Source organism: Pipistrellus kuhlii, unplaced genomic scaffold (assembly GCF_014108245.1).
Source record: "Pipistrellus kuhlii isolate mPipKuh1 unplaced genomic scaffold, mPipKuh1.p scaffold_m20_p_13, whole genome shotgun sequence".
Lineage (NCBI taxonomy): Eukaryota > Metazoa > Chordata > Mammalia > Chiroptera > Vespertilionidae > Pipistrellus > Pipistrellus kuhlii.
In genome coordinates, this window is record NW_023425438.1 from 4,138,516 (window position 1) to 4,157,084 (window position 18,569).

The 18,569-nt window shown below is 43.2% G+C and overlaps 1 protein-coding gene across 1 annotated transcript; it reads right to left on the reverse strand.

Annotated features, from left to right (window-relative positions):
- Nucleotides 1–318: 318 nt before the first annotated feature.
- On the reverse strand, nt 319–18,074 carry LAPTM4A (lysosomal protein transmembrane 4 alpha). The gene is made up of 7 exons (XM_036434688.2): nt 17,815–18,074; nt 7,611–7,731; nt 4,876–4,952; nt 4,652–4,774; nt 2,122–2,217; nt 1,534–1,632; nt 319–932 (listed from the first exon to the last, which is right to left on the reverse strand). The coding sequence occupies exons 1-7, from the start codon at nt 17,923–17,925 to the stop codon at nt 858–860; spliced, it is 702 nt and encodes a 233-aa protein (XP_036290581.1). The 5' UTR covers nt 17,926–18,074; the 3' UTR covers nt 319–857.
- Nucleotides 18,075–18,569: the final 495 nt, after the last annotated feature.

Sequence of the window (18,569 nt, forward strand, 5' to 3'; positions counted from 1 at the left end):
CAACATGAACTGCTCTTGATGAACTCATTACCCAACTAAATGATCTCAACATAAAAGCAGAGCTTGCCACACTACCCGCATAATTTTTCTATCAAACCATTTATGTTAATTTATTATCTAAATTAACATGATATATAGTCTCTATAATGTTAAATAATACTTCAGAGTCACTGGATTAAAGAAATGCTTTATAATAAAAAATCTAGCATTATAGTCTCAAAGGTATCAAAATCCATGGATGTCTGAGCATATTATAATGAAAAATATTAGGCTTTATCAAAAAAAGGGTAATAGACTTCTTAAAAATGGCAACAGTACATTTTAAGAAATTTATTAAAGCATCTTATCACAAAATGGAAACATACAAATTAGAAACATGCAACCGTCATTTCCACAGTCAACTTAAAACGTCATACATTTTGTCCTGTTTTCACAGCTGACAACTTCAGATCTTACACCTAACTCACTCACCATGAATATCTTATTCATTCCTCCTGAACGTGTCCAGGGCAGCAAATAACCAAAATGCAAACGATTATATAAAGGAAGTGCAAAGTTAAAAAGAAAGTGTGCAGAGAGCACCCCTCCCCACCCTCCAATTAAAGGCAAACAATGGCACTTTGCTCGTTTCACTAGATTGTCTTCAAAAACTACTAAAATGTAATAGACTTAACAAAACAAGAAACAACTGACTTCTAATAGATGCCCCAAAAGCTGGTTAGTGTTTGAAAATAAATGCTTACACAAGGAAAATGTAGTTTATATCAAACAAGTTGAAGAGCCCTGTATTGCAGCATTCTGTAAAATAAACACGCCAAGAAGCTGGTATAGGGTTTATTGACAAAGGCAGGATGTCTTCAGGCGGGTATGTAAGGAGGCGGTGGCTCTTTTTCAGGCATCTTCACTGCCATTTCATAGGTTGGCAAAACGTACTAGAGAGAGAGAAAAGTTGTATCAGACTCAATTCTCCTTTAAAATCCTACTTGGAATAATTCAGCTTTCAGATTTTATGTCCTAAAAGGGACACACAACCCCACAGAAAAGAGCTGAAGAAACTGTTAACTAAGCAGGTCCTGAAAGGAGAGATGACTAGTAACCTGGACCTTTACATGCAGATGAGACATCTGATCCCGAATGCTGGAAGGAGGAGGGAGGAGGGAGGGAAGGAGGGATGGAGGGATGGAAGGAATGGCAGACTAACCCTGGGGGGCTCCCAAACACCTGGACAGGAAGCACGTGCCCCTGCTCTTCCCACCCTTCCCATGTGCCTGATCAAGTACCAACTACACCTCCGGTAGCTGCGGGTCTAGATTAAGGGCCCCCGTGAAGGAAGCCTCCAATAAAATGCTGCATCCTGGAATTTCATCATCATCTACAGTCAAAGGATCGGGTGCTTATTTCTTCCGGGGTGAAGGACACATCTATTCATGCCCTAAACCACAATCATTGTATTGAAGAGAAAGTCAAGACCCAGGTTCTTGGGAATAATCAATAATGGCGAGTGAAGTTCCAATGTATTAGAATGTCATTCACCTGTGGAGGTGTTTCAAAGGCAGGGTACACAGCAATCTCCGGTGTGTTTCTGTTGTTGATGTATTTATAGCAGTTCCAAACACAGTTGATTAGATAAGCCTAAACGAATAAAAATAAAATTGACATATGCTAGAACTCAGCAGACTACCTGTTCTAAAACGAAGGGGACTTCTAGTGCTTTCCCCCACCGTTCTCCATGGAGCAGGAAACACACCCACAGGCCAGGCCCTGCATCCACTTGCTCTCACTTAATGCCACAAGTTTTACTATCACCATTTCACAGAAAAACCAGATTTGGGGTTTCAGGTCTGATAACGATTGTTCTGCATTAGAAATTCTGTTTCTGAACCTTGGGAATTTGAACAATTTTCAATCCAAACCATGAATCACTTCTAAAAACATGACAATCCTTAAACTTCCAACCATTATCGGGAAACAAGAGGGAGGACATTCCCTGAAAGCTCTCTCTACCGCTGTCTCAAGATGAATAGTCACTTACTGGGAACTGTAGGGAGGTAAGGCAACAGGAGGTTTAGATGGTCAGTGTCACAGTCTAACTGACCCCCAAATATTTAGTCAGCAACTCACCTTAAAAATGATGAATAAGACAAAGAATGCAAGAACAATGAACAGGAGGCAGCTGGAGTCCAATGCCAGGAGGTCATCTTTATAGGGAAAATCAGGCTATAAAATAAATAAATAAATAAATAAATAAATAAATAAATAAATAAAAAGGAGGGATAAAGAGCAGAGCAGAGGATTCCTAGGTAGTGAAACTATTCTGAACAATCTGTGATGAATACATGTCATTATACATGAGCCCAAACCTGTGTGGACCATACACCAAAAATGAACCCTAATGAAAACCGTGGATTTTAGGTGATAATGATTTGAGGTGTCAATGCAGGTTCACAAACATAACAAATGAATCACTGTGGTTTGGGATGTGGGTAGTAATAGGTTATGGGGCGGAAGTAGGAGCTATGTGGGAAATTCTCTGTACTTTCTGTTCAGTTTTGTGATGAACCTAAAACTGCTCTAAGAAATCAAGTCTATTAAACATACACACACTTATAATTCAGCCACAGCACCTGCACTCTGTGACAAACTAAAGAGCGTGGCACAAATACAAACAGAAGGCACCCAAGTCAGAACTGATATTCTAATAAAAACTTACAGACAGAACTTAACTCAAAGTACTTTATAGCCTCATCATTAATGCATGTGTTTGATCACTTAAAATACATTTGTTTGATATTCAGAAAAGTTCCAAGAGTCTAAGTTGAGCTCACTTTCTTTTCAAAATCACTATATCAAGAAGCGCTGCTATTTATCTAAAGTCCATGGGCCATTCGGTTCTACCTGGGGAACTAACTCATCTAAAAGCCAGTAGTCAGTCTCCCTGCTCATTAGGAGGGGCAAAGAGGGCATGCCCTGCTTGTCAGCCAGGCGGATTACATGATTTGCTGCAGGCATAACATGTTCTACTGAGGACAACTATATGTATTCAAATATTCAGGTAGCATTTACTGTGTGCGAGGCAGTGCGCTAGGTTCAAGGAGAGGGGCATTACAAAAGCATCGTTTAGGAGGTACAAGGTGGCCAACAGACCAAGTTCCTTCCAGGCCGAGAGACCAAGTGAACACAGCAGGAGGAATCAGAGAGGTCTGTAAAAGGAGCAGTAAACATTTCATTTTCATGGGTTTCCATATAGCTCATTTAATCGTTATAAACCAAGTTTTTCCATGGAAATGTCAACACAAATAATCTCCCATTTTCATAAAAAGTAGCACAAAGAAATCCCAAAGGACCCAAGAGAAAGAAAAAGCCACACAAGAACCCCAAACTAAGTGTGCCTTGGGACAAAACAATTCTTTAAGCTTTCTTCACCTGCAAATAAAAGGACAAACACATCATGGAGCCAGCTCATGGCAGAAATGCTGTGACTTTATGCAGAAGGCTTGCCATTTTCAGCCAGCGATGACATAAGCAGAGAGAACTGTGTTTAGACAGCTGCTGACCGGGCCAACAGGCCCTGTGCCTGGCCACCTCTCTCCAGCCACACATTCCTCCCTCCATTCCTCTGGTGGCCAGCCCCGTCCTCTTTCCATCCGCGGCCATCGCCACGCTCCTTCCTGCTTCACGGTGTCAGTTTTACCCGGAACATTTCATTTTGCACTTGCCCTATCTCAATTCCTACTTAGAATTAAGTCTCGCTTCCCAGCTCAGGTCTGATACCTGTGTGACATCCACTCACACAGCAGTTCCATTTTCCCTTCACCGCTTTTACCACAATTTTAATCCAGTAACTGTCAATTTTCCAATTCCTTCTCTAGAAAGTTCTACTGATATATCCCTAGGATCCAGCAGTGCCGTGCACATAAGAAGCAACCAACAAATGTTTTTTTAGAATGAATGATAAATTTGGTGGTACACAAAATGGATTAGGCAGAAAGTCTGAAAGTGGGGTGAAAATTCTTGAAAGGCAGAATTTTTTAAGTGAACTTTCATCTATCTGGGCCCCACTCCTCCTCCTAGACCTTACTTTGGTCCAGAGTGGTCCCTACCCTCTATCATACAGCACTTAAGCTCTGCATTTACCACAGTCCCATGACAGCTCTAGTTCATTATCACAGATAACATCTTCATGTCCTGACTCCTCAATGATTTGCTCCTTGAAGGGGAGTTATCTTTGTTATGTTTTTTTTGGATTTCATTTACCAACATTTCGCATAGAAGAGAATAAGCAAATAGCGGGCACTCAAATATTTGCTATAAAGGCCTGCAAAAATAAAAAGCTAATGAGTGCCAAGTAGAGTCAAATTATTATACTTTTAGTTTATTCAAAACAAAAGTTGAACTACTCCCTCAAATTCCATAATAACCATTTTTAGGGACTTCTAATACTGACTATCCAAATGATATAAGAAGATAATTCTATTTTCATCTTACTGGTTTTCAACATGGTAGTTAAGAGTAGTGATATTATTTTAGGACACCCTAAAAAAAAATGAATAGGGTCAGTTAAAATAAAAATAGTGCCTAAAAAACTAAGAATTTAAATTTAAATATTTTAGTTAAAAGGGAAAAAATACATTTAATGAGCATACACACTTACTAATTGATCCAGATATTCTTTGATTCTTGGCAAGTAAGTGAGAGAACTGATAGCAACCAGGCAACTGAGGACGAAGTCAAAAAGCCGGTAACAGAAGAATGGAATAAGCCAACCCACTTGATACTGAAGGAAAAAAATAACATCCACAACATCACATACATGGAAGTACTAAGTACAGCTCAGTAAAAAGCAAAGTCCAAAGGTTGAAAACATAGGATACTTACAGAAATTGCTCCATATACCAGCATTGAACTGATTATAAACATAAGAACAGAGACGGCAAAAAGAACACAGGCATTATCTAAGAAAACAAAAACCAAAATCTAATTAAGCGACTTACACAAAAAGAACAAAACTCTTCATAACAAAATAACACTTCAAAGTTAGCTTACAAACATCAAAGTATTTTCAAGATTGGCTATGAAAAAAATCTAGGAGAGTAAAAAAATTCAAGAAGGTTAAAAAAAAAATCTGCCTCAGCTTTAAGTAATAAAGCTTAAGCAATTAGTCCCTTTGTTTTCTTGTTTGTTAAACTGCTACAAATCACTGAGACTTATTAAGGACTAGAGACGCGGTGCACTAATTCATGCACCAGTGGGGTCCTCTGGCCTGGCCTGTGCCCAAACCGGCTCTCCGACATCTCCTGAGGGGGCCCAGACGGTGTGAGGGCCCAGGCCAGGTCCAGGGACCCCGCCAGTGCACGATCGGGACCAGGGAGGGACACAAGAGATTGGCCAGTCAGGGAGGAACCATGGGAGAGCTCCAGAGCATGTCCAGCCCGTCTCGCTCAGTCCCAATTGGCCAAACCCCAGCAGCAAGCTAACGTACCGGTTGGAGCATCTGCCCTCTGGTAGTCAGTGCACATCATAGTGACTGGTCGACCAGCTGACTGCCCCCAGTGCATGCCATAGCGAGCGGTTAAGTGGCCTTGGCATATCATTAGCATATTATGCTTTGTTTGGTTGAACAGGCAACCACTTTGCATATTAGGCTTTTATTATATAGGATGGTACCCTGCTAGGGAGTCAGATCTCTGGTCAAAGTCTAAAAGCTAAGATGTGCAAGCAGAGAATTATAATCCAAAGTGGCAAGTGCTACAATAAGAAACAGAAACAGTCAGCTTTGCCTGGGGAATCAGGGAAAAAAATATAAAACAAATAACGTAAGTTGGGATTTGTGATCTGAGCAGGGTTTAACTGAAGGGAAAGGCTGGTATTTCCTTAAAACACGTGTGTATTACACACAGAATGTTACAGATGCCCTCTTGTGCCTTCGATAAAATACATGATCTGAAATTAAAGGTCATCCTTAACTACTGTCCTCTTCCCCACCCCAACACCAAGCTCACTGCTCCGCATCCTTCAGCTGGGCATCTCTGCTATAGTCAGGTCTGTTTTCTTTGTTTCTCAACTTCTTCATATTGTTCCAAAGAAACACAGATACCACATGACCAAGAATTATGTATTTTTCTATACTCTCAACAGCAAGGGCTTTTGTAGAATTATAAGTAACAAAAACTGATAATGAATACATCTGATTTTCTGGAGAGTTAAAAAACTCATGCAACATACAATAAACTTGTAACTTCACACCTGGAGCTCTGGCCAAGGCTGGGAGCTGTTTGTACAGACATACAAGAATCTCAGTAACCCTAAATCTTTTTCTACACCTCAATTTTAAAAGAAACACACATGATCAGGGAAGAGGCTGATGTGAGGAGGTTCAGTAACAATTTATAACCTAAAGTAAAATTTCATAAATACCATAAATGGTCCTTAGGAGCTAGTTTATTTAGCGTTGTATCTTGGTTTTTAAATAAAAACAGACAACTAAAAAACAAAACAAAAAAAAAACAAATGCCAGAAGGAATGTTTCTAGTATGTTCTGGGTATTTTTTCCTATAACATTTGACAAAAAAATTAAAGGATTATACTATACTTTGAAAAGACAGTATATACTATACTTTGAAAAGACAGTAAAAAAAAAAAAAAAAAAAAAAAACCTTAGATACAAAGTGTGAAAGTTGTTAGAGCTTTCATAAACGTATGATGGATGTCTACTACCTGGCTCCTGGAAACAGAGGTTAGCCCTGAGGACAATTAATCATTTGAATTAACAACCAAATTTAAAAAAAAAAAAAAAAAAACAACTTCATGAATGGATTAGAGCTGGTCATAAATGTAACGAAGCACACAACTTTATAATAAAAGCTAATAATTTTTAAAATGATCATTCAGATCCTGTAATATAACATATAATACAGTGAACTGGGAACATTCTTCTGAAGTGAAATTTTTTTAAAATCAACATAAATTATTTGCACTGAGAAGTCTGAGGCATAGTTTCCTGCTTAAATACTAAATTTCTAACATAATTTATAATAATGTAAAAACTACAACTTTTCTGCACCTGAACTGTAGAGAAGATAAATGAAAATACCACTATCAGGAAACGCATAGTTTTAAAAAGGTAATCTATGAATGTCCTAAGGTTCCTCTATTTTTAACTCTAATGGCAGGTCTTTTTCATCCAAACAGAAATATATTTAGAATAGTGACTCTAAACAAAAGACATCACCAAATATTCAAATAATTTGTATTTCATATTTCCTGTAAGTCTTTTTGTTCCATAAGCAAATCTCCCATCCTCTGCTGCACTTGTCAGCTGACCCTCAAAGGTTCACAGTTTTTCAGTAATTCCTTCTTTCCCTCTGATTTCCACAACACCAAAACAGGAGTCAAAGTATAAAATACCATTTCTAGCCATTACATTATCTGGCTAGACATGCTCAATTATACTAGTAATCCTCACTGAGTATCTTTGAAAAACCCAGAAAACACTTTTCTGCCTCAGCAAGTTTAATAACTTAAACAGAATTTAATTCATTCTCTTTGAAATAACGTGTGTGTGTGTGTGTGTGTGTGTAATTAGCAAGAGATATTTTCACCTAAAAACATACCTGTCATTCTCTCAGATGAGTAGTAGTTGCCAATGACTTCATACTGAATGTTGACAGATGGCATTGAGTTTGGATGAGTTACCTCCACAGTCAGCAAAATTGCCATCAACAGGTTAACCACCTATGGAAGATAATTTTATCAATTATATTAGAGGCCTGGAGCATGAAATTCTGGCACTGGGGGGAGGGGGGTATCCCTCAGTCCTGCCTGCGCCCTCTTGCAATCTGGGACCCTCAAGGGATGTAACAGTGCAGCAGGCAGCCAGGGAGGAGCCAGAACCGGGGCCGCTTAAGCTCATCCCAGCCCGAGGCACCTGCTGCCCCAGCTCAGTAGTGCTGCCTCAGAGTTGGGAGAGGCTCCCGCTGTCCCCAGTCATGAACCCAGCTTCTGGCTGAGCGGCACTCCCCTGTGGGAGCACACTGACCACCAGAGGGCAGCTCCTGCATTGAGTGCCTGCCCCCTAGTGGTCAGTATGCATCATAGCAACTGGTCAATGGTTGTTCTATCATAACGGTCGCTTAGGCTTTTATATATGTAGATTATTAGTCAGGCAGCAGTTTGCAGCACAATCTTTAAGTGTCTTCCCATATTTAAAATTGTTTTATTTGAAGTAGGAAAGACATGTACTTGGAGACTACCTGTGAGATAAAATATGCAATACCACTCTAAGAATATTTTTAAATAAATATATGATAAAGTTAAAGTATAAATTTATCTGTTTCTAAGAAAAGATGACTGATTTGATTCAATACAACAGTAGTCTATACAACAGGGCAACAATTAAACATAATGGACCATTACAAATCGTTCGGGTCATAGCTTCAGAGGTCTGGTATTGAAGAAGCTAGCTCATCCAATATACTTATCCATCAGACAATGTAACAGCCATCAGAAAAGCTTGAAACCCTTCCACAATATATCCTCTCCAGTGATAGAGAACTATTTCCTCGGACTAAATGCTTTAAAGATTTTGACTGTCACTTCACATACTAGTCTTAATTCTACCCTCCGAGATAATCTGCCCCCCCTCCTGAGTAAGTGCTCCTCTAACATCTACGGATGGCTGACATGTGCCTCCAAGCAAGTCTTTTCCAGAGCTAACCCTCAGGTTCTTAAACTGCTTCTCTCTCGAGCATCCTACCAGCTACGTCAGAACTCCCCTTTGCTCTCCTCTACACACGTGCCCGTTTGCTGCACACCCTGAAGTGAGCTAAGATGGGCCTGGAGCGAGCACAGGGCGTCCCAGCTAACAAATTGCAGTTAAGGCGGCCTGAAATCGCACTGGCCTCTAAATGTTTTGAATGGCCAAAACCGGTTTGGCTCAGTGGATAGAGCATCTGCCTGTGGACTGAAGAGTCCCGGGTTTGATTCCGGTCAAGGGCATGTACCTTGGTTGCGGGCACATCCCCAGTAGGGGGTGTGCAAGAGGCAGCTGATCGATGTTTCTCTCTCATCGATGTTACTAGCTCTCTATCCCTCTCTCTTCCTCTCTGTAAAAACTCAATAAAATATATATTTAAATGTTTTGAATGTTATATGAGATTAACTCCCTAAAAACCCTAATTCTTTCCCACATTTGACCCCACTAGGCTGCCATCTGAACCTGTACAATTGGTTCAGAGGCTCAAGCATAAGCCCTCACACATTTCCAATTGAATTTTATCTTATCACGCTCTTGCCTGGAAAAACGTTTCTCAATCTAGATTCTAATACCATACGGATTTCCTCTCTTTGCTTCCTGCTTTGAAAATATAATCAGCATGTAATCAGTATTTCCATTGGTGAAGCCAGCTGCCAGAGGCTGTCCTCTTCCATTAATAATGTTTCAGTGAAATTCTTTATCTGATCCAGAGAAACATCTTGAGACCTTGTCGAACATCTTGCTGAAATCCCTTCGTAATTATCTAGTAAATTTTCCAGTGGCATGGGAGGGTTGTAACTCCATTTAAAAAGGAAATATTCATGCCTCTAGTGCTGAGTCCCTGCAGTATCCCAGGAGGCACCGCGCCATTTAAATGCTCGAACTGGTACCAATGATTTCATAGGGAAAAATCGCACCTACAATCGGAGTCAGGCTTTCCCATCTGAGTTCACAGAATCCGTCCTCTCCCCTTGTGAAATTGGATACCTTCAAGGAATGTTTATTTTTGCTGTTGATAACTCCCTCCGAGGCCTGTTGATTTGTGGACATAGTGGAAGGGAGGGTGAGGGACAGGCAGATGTTGGGGAGCACACAGACTGGGTTGGACAGTTTGCAGGGAGGACATCTGAGAAGAGGGAAGTGTGCGGAAGGCATCCCAACTTAGGGGCGTGTGGAAGGCTGCGCTCTGGTTATTCCTGACCTTTCCAAACCTTTCGAGAACAGGCCACCGGGTGTTTACTGGAATCCGTAATCTGTCTTTTATATAGTCCAAAGTTTTACATAAGTCTCCTCTTCCCCAACTGACGCCCTGCCCCCAGCCATTCCCACCCTGGGCAAGCCCCCACCGCTCTAGTGTCTGTGTCCACCCTGGATGAGAAGTAAGTTTTATCAGCACTTAAATTTTCTTAGAGGTGTTTATCACTCTTTACACACTCTCTAAGACCAAGTCTTTATCTTTAAGATAAGGCTAGGAGATATAAACAGTGTCACAATAACAAATACACAACCCACTAGTATTTCTTAAGATATACACTATACCAAGTATTCTGGTGTATATCACTTCACTTTACTTAAGTGAAGTAAGTATTACTAAAGCCCACCTGCAAATGAGGAAATAGGTTCAAAAAAGCAAAATAATTTGTGTAAGATCACTGAGCTGACAAGAGGATGGAGCTAGAACACAAATCTGCTCTTTCTAAGCCAGCCTGCTTCTTTGCACTACAGGTCTTTCCAAAACAAATGATTACCTAAGGCTATAAAACATTTATACTCTACTCTCCAAATAAATGTTCAGTGACATGCCTTTTTCCTTGCACTGCTCAAAGGCAAGGTGCTTTATCCTTCAACTCCGGAGAGGCCTTACAAGGGAAAATCCCATTTGCAAGATGGCTCCGAGCTGAAGGCTGACTTTTCCACAGTGCATTCTCATTGCAATGGGTGTTCCCAGTGCATATGGTATAAACATATGAGTTAATGTGATTAGATGCATTAACTGTGGGATAATCAAATACATCTACCAACGTTATATATTCTGTTTTAAAAAGCTTAGAATCGATTCAGCCAACTCTTTGCTAAACACAACATACTCACAGCTAAAAAACTCTGCACAGAAAATGTAAAGAAAAATATGCAAACTCAATTATTAATGAAGGACATGACACATCCAAAATATTTAGAAGTTTAATTTTTTTCCTTTTTAATTTTTTTTTTTAATCCCATATAGAATTAAGATGTCTTTTCTTACCCTGGCTGGCATGGCTCTCACACAAAAGGAGATTTCCTTTTGGTTCGATTTCCACTCAAGGGCATGTACCTGAATTACAGGCTCCATTCCCCATCCTGGTTTAAGTGAGTTCAGGAGGCAACCAATGGATGAGTCTCTCTCACATCAATGATATTTTCTCCCTCTCTCTCTCTCTCTCTCTCTCTCTCTCTCTCTCTCTCTCCCTACACCCCCCCCCCCAATCCCTCGTTTCTCCTCCCTTCCACTTTCTCTGAAAATCAATGGAAAAAATATGCTCAGGTGAGGATTAACGAGAAAAAAAGTATTTTCTTCTCTTCCGTGGATAAGTCACAATCATCCACTATTATCTTCTTCTAGTACTGACACCTCACATTTCATTTCAGTGAGTCATACCCCTGAGTAATAAAACAAATCATGAGTCCAATCAAAAGAACCAAGAAATGGTAAAATAACTTTCAGTGCTACTTCATTAAAAACACACATTACATCACCAAATTTCATTAGAACCCCAAGTCACATTTTAAACTACCAGCCTGGAAACCCATCCTTGTGGCCTTAAAAGATTCACCAATAAACACCCAGCCTGTGCTTAAATACAGGCAATTCACTTGATTTCAGTTGATTATTTCTAAGTTTTATGTAGCCTTTTTCAAAAAATACATAAAACTAATTTTATAGTCTTGTGATAGAAAATTTCTCTGAAAATTGCAAATATGTACAATTCCATGATATTTATTCCCAATTCATTTTCCTTTTATTATGCTTAACAAAGAAAATTAACAAAAATGTAATTAAAATAATTCCTTTCTAAATCTAGTGTTATGGAGAGGTATAGAATGCAGCAGCTAACCACATACGTTAACATCATGGGCAATGGACAAACCACTCACTGTGGAAATGGCACAAAAAACTTAGTGGGTCAAAAAATATTACCTTATTTTCAGAGAGAAAGAGAAAAATATATATAGAGAGAAGAGAAATGCCCCCCAATGGGGACTGGGCCCAAAACCTAGGCATGCGCCCTGACCTGGAATCAAAATCAAGACACAGGATGATGCCCAACCAACTGAGCCACGCTGGCCCACGCAGTTTGCGTTATATTTGAAAGCTTTCTTCACACCTTGTATAAATAAACAAGAACAACAAAAACCAGAAATACTAGATTTCACTTGTTACAAAGAAACAGGACCAGGCCATGGAAACAGCCCTTTGCTTTCTCAGTTCATTGCTCGCTCAGCCCAGAAGATTCTTTTGTGGCCCGGTTTTTGCTTTTTAATTACTATTCTTGACTTTTCCCACAGCATATTTTCCACAACCCAATATCTGTGGAGACTATAATTAAAACAATGTGTTTGCTTCAAGGCATCCCAACAGGGTCTCCTAAGCCAAGGAGGGGGGAATCCCCAGGGAGCTAAATCAGCAAAGAGCTGTCATCAGATAAAGATGAAAATTAACTATCTCTAACATTGAATTCGAGGAGGGATTAAGCAAAATCCAACTAACCAACCAACAAAGCTCACAGAGAACAGCACGGTGATTCCCAGAGGGAAAGGGGGTGGAGGGAAGTCGGAGAGGGCAAAAGGGGGGCAAGTAGTAACAGAAGGAAACTTGGGGTGGTGAACACACAATACAAGGTACAGATGACGCGTTACAGAATTGTACACCTAAAACCTTTATAATTGTACTAATCAATAAATTCAATGAAAATAAAATCGAAAATTTAAAAAAACAGAGAATTTAAATTATAATATATATTATATGTTTTTGTTGTCTTTTACCTTTATGTGCAGTTACTAATGAGTTATTCCTCCTGTTTTTTGTAGGAGACAATTCATTTAAAAAATCTCTACCCCTGGCTGGCATGGCTCAGTGGTTAGAGTGCACCAAAGGGTCTCGGGTTCGATTCCTGGTCAAGGGCACCTACCTCGGTGCAGGTTTGAACCCCAGTACAATCAGGGTCCATGCAGGAGGCAAACCAATCGATATGTCTCTCTCACATTGATGTCTCTGTTTCTCTCTCTTCTCTCCTCTCTCTCTCCCTCTCAACCCTCCCCCCTACTCTCTATAATAAAAAAGGAAAAAATATCTTTGGATGAGGATTAACAAAAAAGTAAATTTAAGAGATGTACAAACTTTTCCAGGTGCACAATGAGAAAACCAGATCCTTCTGGCTGGGAAGCAAGGAAAGTTTCCACCAAGAAACATTTGAGCTAACCCTTAAAAAATTAACCAAACTGGCCGAAACCAGTTTGGCTCAGTGGTAGAGCATCGGTCTGCGGACTGAAAGGTCCCAGGTTCGACTCTGGTCAAGGGCATGTACCTTGGTTGCGGGCACATCCCCGGTGGGGAGTGTGCAGGAGGCAGCTGGTCGATGTTTCTCTCTCATCGATGTTTCTCTCTCACCGACATTTCTGGCTCTCTATCTCTCTCCCTTTCTCTCTGTAAAAAATCAATAAAATATATATTTTTTTTAATTTAAAAAAAAAATTTTAACCAAACTGGCAAAATGTTAATGGTTGAAGCTGGGTGATTTTTATACTACTTCAATATTTTTGTACATTTGAAATTTTCCTTCATAAAATTTTTTTTAAGAGTTGGGAGAACATTTCAGGGAAAATAAATAGCTCAGGACAATGTGTTTGAGGAAAGATAGTAACTTTGAAATGAAAACAAGCTATACTTATGTAAAGGAATCCAGCTGGGGTGAGGGCAGAAAGGAATCTGCTTAAGGAAACCTGCCTTAACCTCTCCCCCAGCTACCTAACTTTAGACTGCTTATGTGTGAGGCACTCATGAAGAATTAGCCACACATTAAACAAACAATAGGGTTCACCCTAGAGAAAGATGAATCATTTCAAAATAAATTCTGTTGTCAAATGGAAAACAAATAGGTCGCCGGATGGAGCGTCCGGCTGCGGACTGAAGGGTCCCAGGTTCAATTCCGGCCAAGGGCACATGCCTGGGTTGTGGGCTTGATCCCCAGTAGGGGGCGTGCAGGAGGCAGCCAATCAATGATTCTCATCGTTGATGTTCCTATCTCTCCCTCCCTCTCCCTTCCACTCTGAAATCAATAAAAATATTTTTTTAAAAACAAACAACAAAAAAATGCATTCTTTTAGTACACCATTAATTCCTGAAGCAGAAATTAATGCCCACTTTTAACCATTCAGTAAATATTACCTAGAAAATATACCACATGAGAAACTATTGTTTAAAATAATGTCTTCAAATTCTTTAATACATGGTAGAGAAAACAATTGCAGAAATGCCAGAATTTTAGCTGGAGCTCATTCTGAAACTTCATATATTACTTAACTCAGCTTTAAGTCAGGCATGCTTCCTTCAAATCTAAATGCTGAAAACGAACACGTCAAGCCTGGTGCATGTAAGTGGCTCTGGCTCCTCCATACCCTACTGCCCTCTTTAGTGGCACACCATTAATACTTCAGTATATAGCATTACCGTCTCTTTACTAGCCCAATAGAAACAGTTGCTAGAAAGCAATGACACAGTATCGGATACAGTCACTGATATGGTGCCTGGGCCCAGGAGAGGGGGAGGGCTGCATCTCTGGGTTCCAGCCAGCAGAGGCCATCCATCTGAAGAATCATAAATATTCTCCCCCCGAAATAGAGGCGAATGTCACAGCAAGGTAGCTGGAGAGGGGTGTGACATCCCACCTCACCCATTTCCCTGATTTTTCTCCTTTTTTAGCAAAGGCACTTCTGGCAACAAAATGCACTGTTAGGACAAACCCCTTTGTTTAGATATTTTATTACGCTTCTCTCTAACTGGTCGTGTTTTCTAAATGTTCTATGCCTCCCCAACTAAAAGTCACACTTTTTTAAAAAATATATATTTTATTGATTTTTGTACAGAGAGTAAGGGAGAGAGATAGAGTTAGAAACATCGATGAGAGAGTCGTCGATCAGCTGCCTCTTGCACACCCCCTACTGGGGATGTGCCCGCAACCAAGGTACATGCTCTTGACCGGAATCGAACCCAAGACCTTTCAGTCCCCAAGCCGACGCTCTATCCACTGAGCCAAACCGGTTTCGGCTAAAAGCCACACTTTTTAAAAGTCACCAGCAAAACTGTAACGAAAACCAACAGCCTTTTCCAATCTGGAATCTGCTAACTTTTTCATCCCGCCACCTTATTAATGTACCCTGAGCTTCATTTCTGTGTATGTGCTCCGAAGTCCTTTGGAATGCCAGACAAATCTTGAGGGCAGATGCCATGCTCAAGCCAAGAAACACTTGAGGAGCCCCTGTGTGGAGGTAAGACCAATAGAAAAGATCAATGGCTTACGGTCCCAGTGGCTTACTCTTTTTGCATATCCACCAGGCTTTTCCACTCTAGGTGGTCAATAAATCCCTTAATTTAAGATTGATTTAACCAGTTATTTTGAATTTAATTTAAAAAGGTCTGCCACTTATGTCTACAGACACTGGCGTGCAAATGGTTAAGCAGCTTATTAACCAGAAAAGTCCACGCAGAGTAAAGACAGCTCTGGCTAAAGCAGGGAAAAGAAGATGTGTGAAATGTTCACAAACCAAGTACTTTCAGAGAAAAAGGCGTTTAAACTCCTCATTCTGTTTTGGGAGAATAAATGCATTTTGAGTTTTGTTGTTTTCGCTCCCACTTTTCCCTGCTATTCCTTTCATTTTTATGAACTGAGCCCATAGCACTTAAAAAAAAAGAAAGAAAATCTGCCTTGAGCCCTGGCCAGGGAGCTCAGTAGGATAGAGCAATCATCCTCATATACCAAAGTTGTGGGTTCGATCCCCGGTCAGAGCACATCCAAGAATCAACCAATGCAACGAGCCTCTAGTATTTAAATAAGTTTAAATTATTTCATAAAAATTAAATTTATTTTAATAAATTTGTTACAATTAAAAAAAAAAGAATCAACCAATGAATGCATAAATAAGTGGGACAACAAATCGATGTTTCTCTCTCTCCCCCCTCCCTCCCTCCCTTCTACCCACCCACCCTCTCTTCTTCCCTCCCTTTCTCCACCCTCTACTCCTTCCTCTTTCTCTAAAAAATAAATAACATTTTAATATGCCTTGGAAAGAAAAAGGCCAATTACTTTCAGATGGTTGAAATTGGAATGGTGGTTATTTCTTCTAGAGAAGTTGGAAATCCTTTGTTCCGTGAAAGGAACGTCATTGAGAAGAAACGGGGAGACTGGGTTTGCAGGCAGGGCACTCATTCTCAGTTACAGTAGGAGGGAAAGGTCATCCTCTAGGGAGGAGGGAGGCAGGGTGAGGAAGAGGTTTGAAGGCTTTTAAGATTTCAGTGATCCTTTTAGGCGAGCCAAGGCAGAGTTCAAGGCAAACAAAAGAAAGTAAAGACCCATCCCCTTAGCAAATGGATTAGAAAGAAAAAAAAGTTAGAAATGCAACGGCTCCTATTGCCACTAACTGATCGGTGTCCCGTATGACCAGTCCGTTAAAACACAGAACTAGAAAGGAGCCTTTTCAGGGGACTGTGCTAGAACTACACCAGTGAAACGTCTCTCCTATGAAAGCACAGGAAGTATTTCTTAGAAACAAGCAAAGGAGCCTGCGCATCCCCGTCTTGTAGTTGTTTCTAGTGTTCCTAACGAAGCCGGCTGTAAAAAACAAAAACCAAACAGGGCGGCCGGGAACGATGTGTAGATCAGAGGCGGGGGAGGGGAGGCCATGAAACACGATCTGCCCAAGACTGAGGCCCCAAGTGAAGACGATGCGCATCTGGTGTTTGTCCAACAGTAATGACTTCAAGGCGCTGGGCAGGGAGAGGGAAAGGAATGGCTGTGGTGAAGCTCTCCCCTTAAACTCCTCAGAAACAATGCCACCACCTCTCCCGCTCCCCACCCCCCCAGACACACACAATCAGACATGAGGGGAAGTGGCCAAGTCGCCGGCAGAAGTGTGCCAAAGCCTCTGCAAAGGCGCCACACCCCAAAGCCACCTACAGGAGCCCCCGATGGAGAAGTCCCGGGCACATCAGCTTCCGGACGCAGGAATCCCGGCGACGATGTCAGAGTGCACGCAGGTGCTCCGGAGCGAACCGTCCATCAACCTGGCCACGGCAGGTGATCTCACAGGCCTCCATCCGGGGGCCCCACCCGCGGCCAGGCCCGGACAGGCCCTCCAGCAGGTCTCTTAACCAGACGCAGGGCGCCTGCCCAGGGCTGCACCCCAAACTGCACCCCAAGCGGACCGAGCGCGGACCCCGCAAAGCGCGGCCTCGCAGAGGGGCCGGGAGCCCCCGATGGAGGCGCCGGGGACCCTTCCCTCCCGGCTACGCAGGCAACACACAGCGTCGTCGAAGCCAGGCTGCCCGTCCTCAGACCCGCTCCTCGTCGTTCCGTTTGGGAGAAAAAATCCAGGGAGCAGGGAGGGGGCCGGAGGGTGAGGGCTGCTTTCCGACCAAGGAAGTACCAAAAAGAGCTGAAACCTGGTAATTTCCAGAACTTTCCCACCAAAACACAACACCCTCACTTCCCTCCTCCTCCCCCTCGGCCCGCGCCGCCTCCGCCCGGCCCGGCCCGGCCCGGCCCCGCTGCCCAGATCCTGGCCAAGAACCACCTCCCCATCCCTCCCCACCCCCGCCGCCCGGATTCCCGGACACAGTCCTCCCCCAACCCTCCCCCCCCGACCCCGCAGGGAGGGCGCCCGCAAAAGCAGCTCCCCTGGGGCCCGGCCGCCCCGCCTCGCACCCCGATTGCAGCGCCCCCAGCCCAGTGCGCACTCTCCCGCCGGGCGCCCGGCCTCCCGCCCCGCCGCCCGGCCCGGGCCTCCGCCCGCGGCCCGCCCGTCCTCACCATGTACCAGGTCCCCAGGATGATCGTCCCGGTGCGGACATGGCAACAGCCGCAGCACCGGGTGCTGTAGAACCGGTCGCCGCGGCTCCGCTTGAAAGTCATGGACACCATTGGGGGAGTCTCGCGGGGGCCTCGTTCTCGGCCGGGACCCGGACAAAAGCTTTCCGCTCAACGGATGAGCCCGGCTGAGCTCCGTCCGTCCCCGTGTCGTCCGACACCCAACGACGCGTCTTCAAGCCCGGCCCCGCCCCGGCCCCGCCCCGGCCCCGCCCCAGCCCGCGCCTGCGCGCCTGCGCGCCGAGGCCCGGCGCCGCCCCCGCGCGACCTCGGCGGACACCCCCTCCTTTCCCGCCTCCCCGCCTCCCCGCGGGCCAATAGGAGAGCGGGAAGCTCGGCGGACGCGGCCTCTGATTGGATCAACTTGGAAAGTGACGAGACGTCACGCCCAAACAGAAGTGCAACTCGCCTCCGCTCTCGAGGGAGGGTGAGGGCTGGCCGGCTCCGAGGCCCGGGGTAGCTGGTAGCCCCGCAGGTTGCCATCTCCGAGGCGCGAGCGGCAAGAGGAGAAAAAGGCATTTAATTAGGAAAAGGGAGCGACGGCGTGGGGAGCTGGCAGGAAGGGTCGAAGGACTTTTCGGAGTGACGTCATTGCCACGTACTGCTTCGGAAGCGTCGCGGGAGGGCGGCCGCTCACGTGACCTTGGCGCGCTGCCATTATTGGGCGGGCCGGGGCGGTGCCGCGGGGTGTGGGCGGG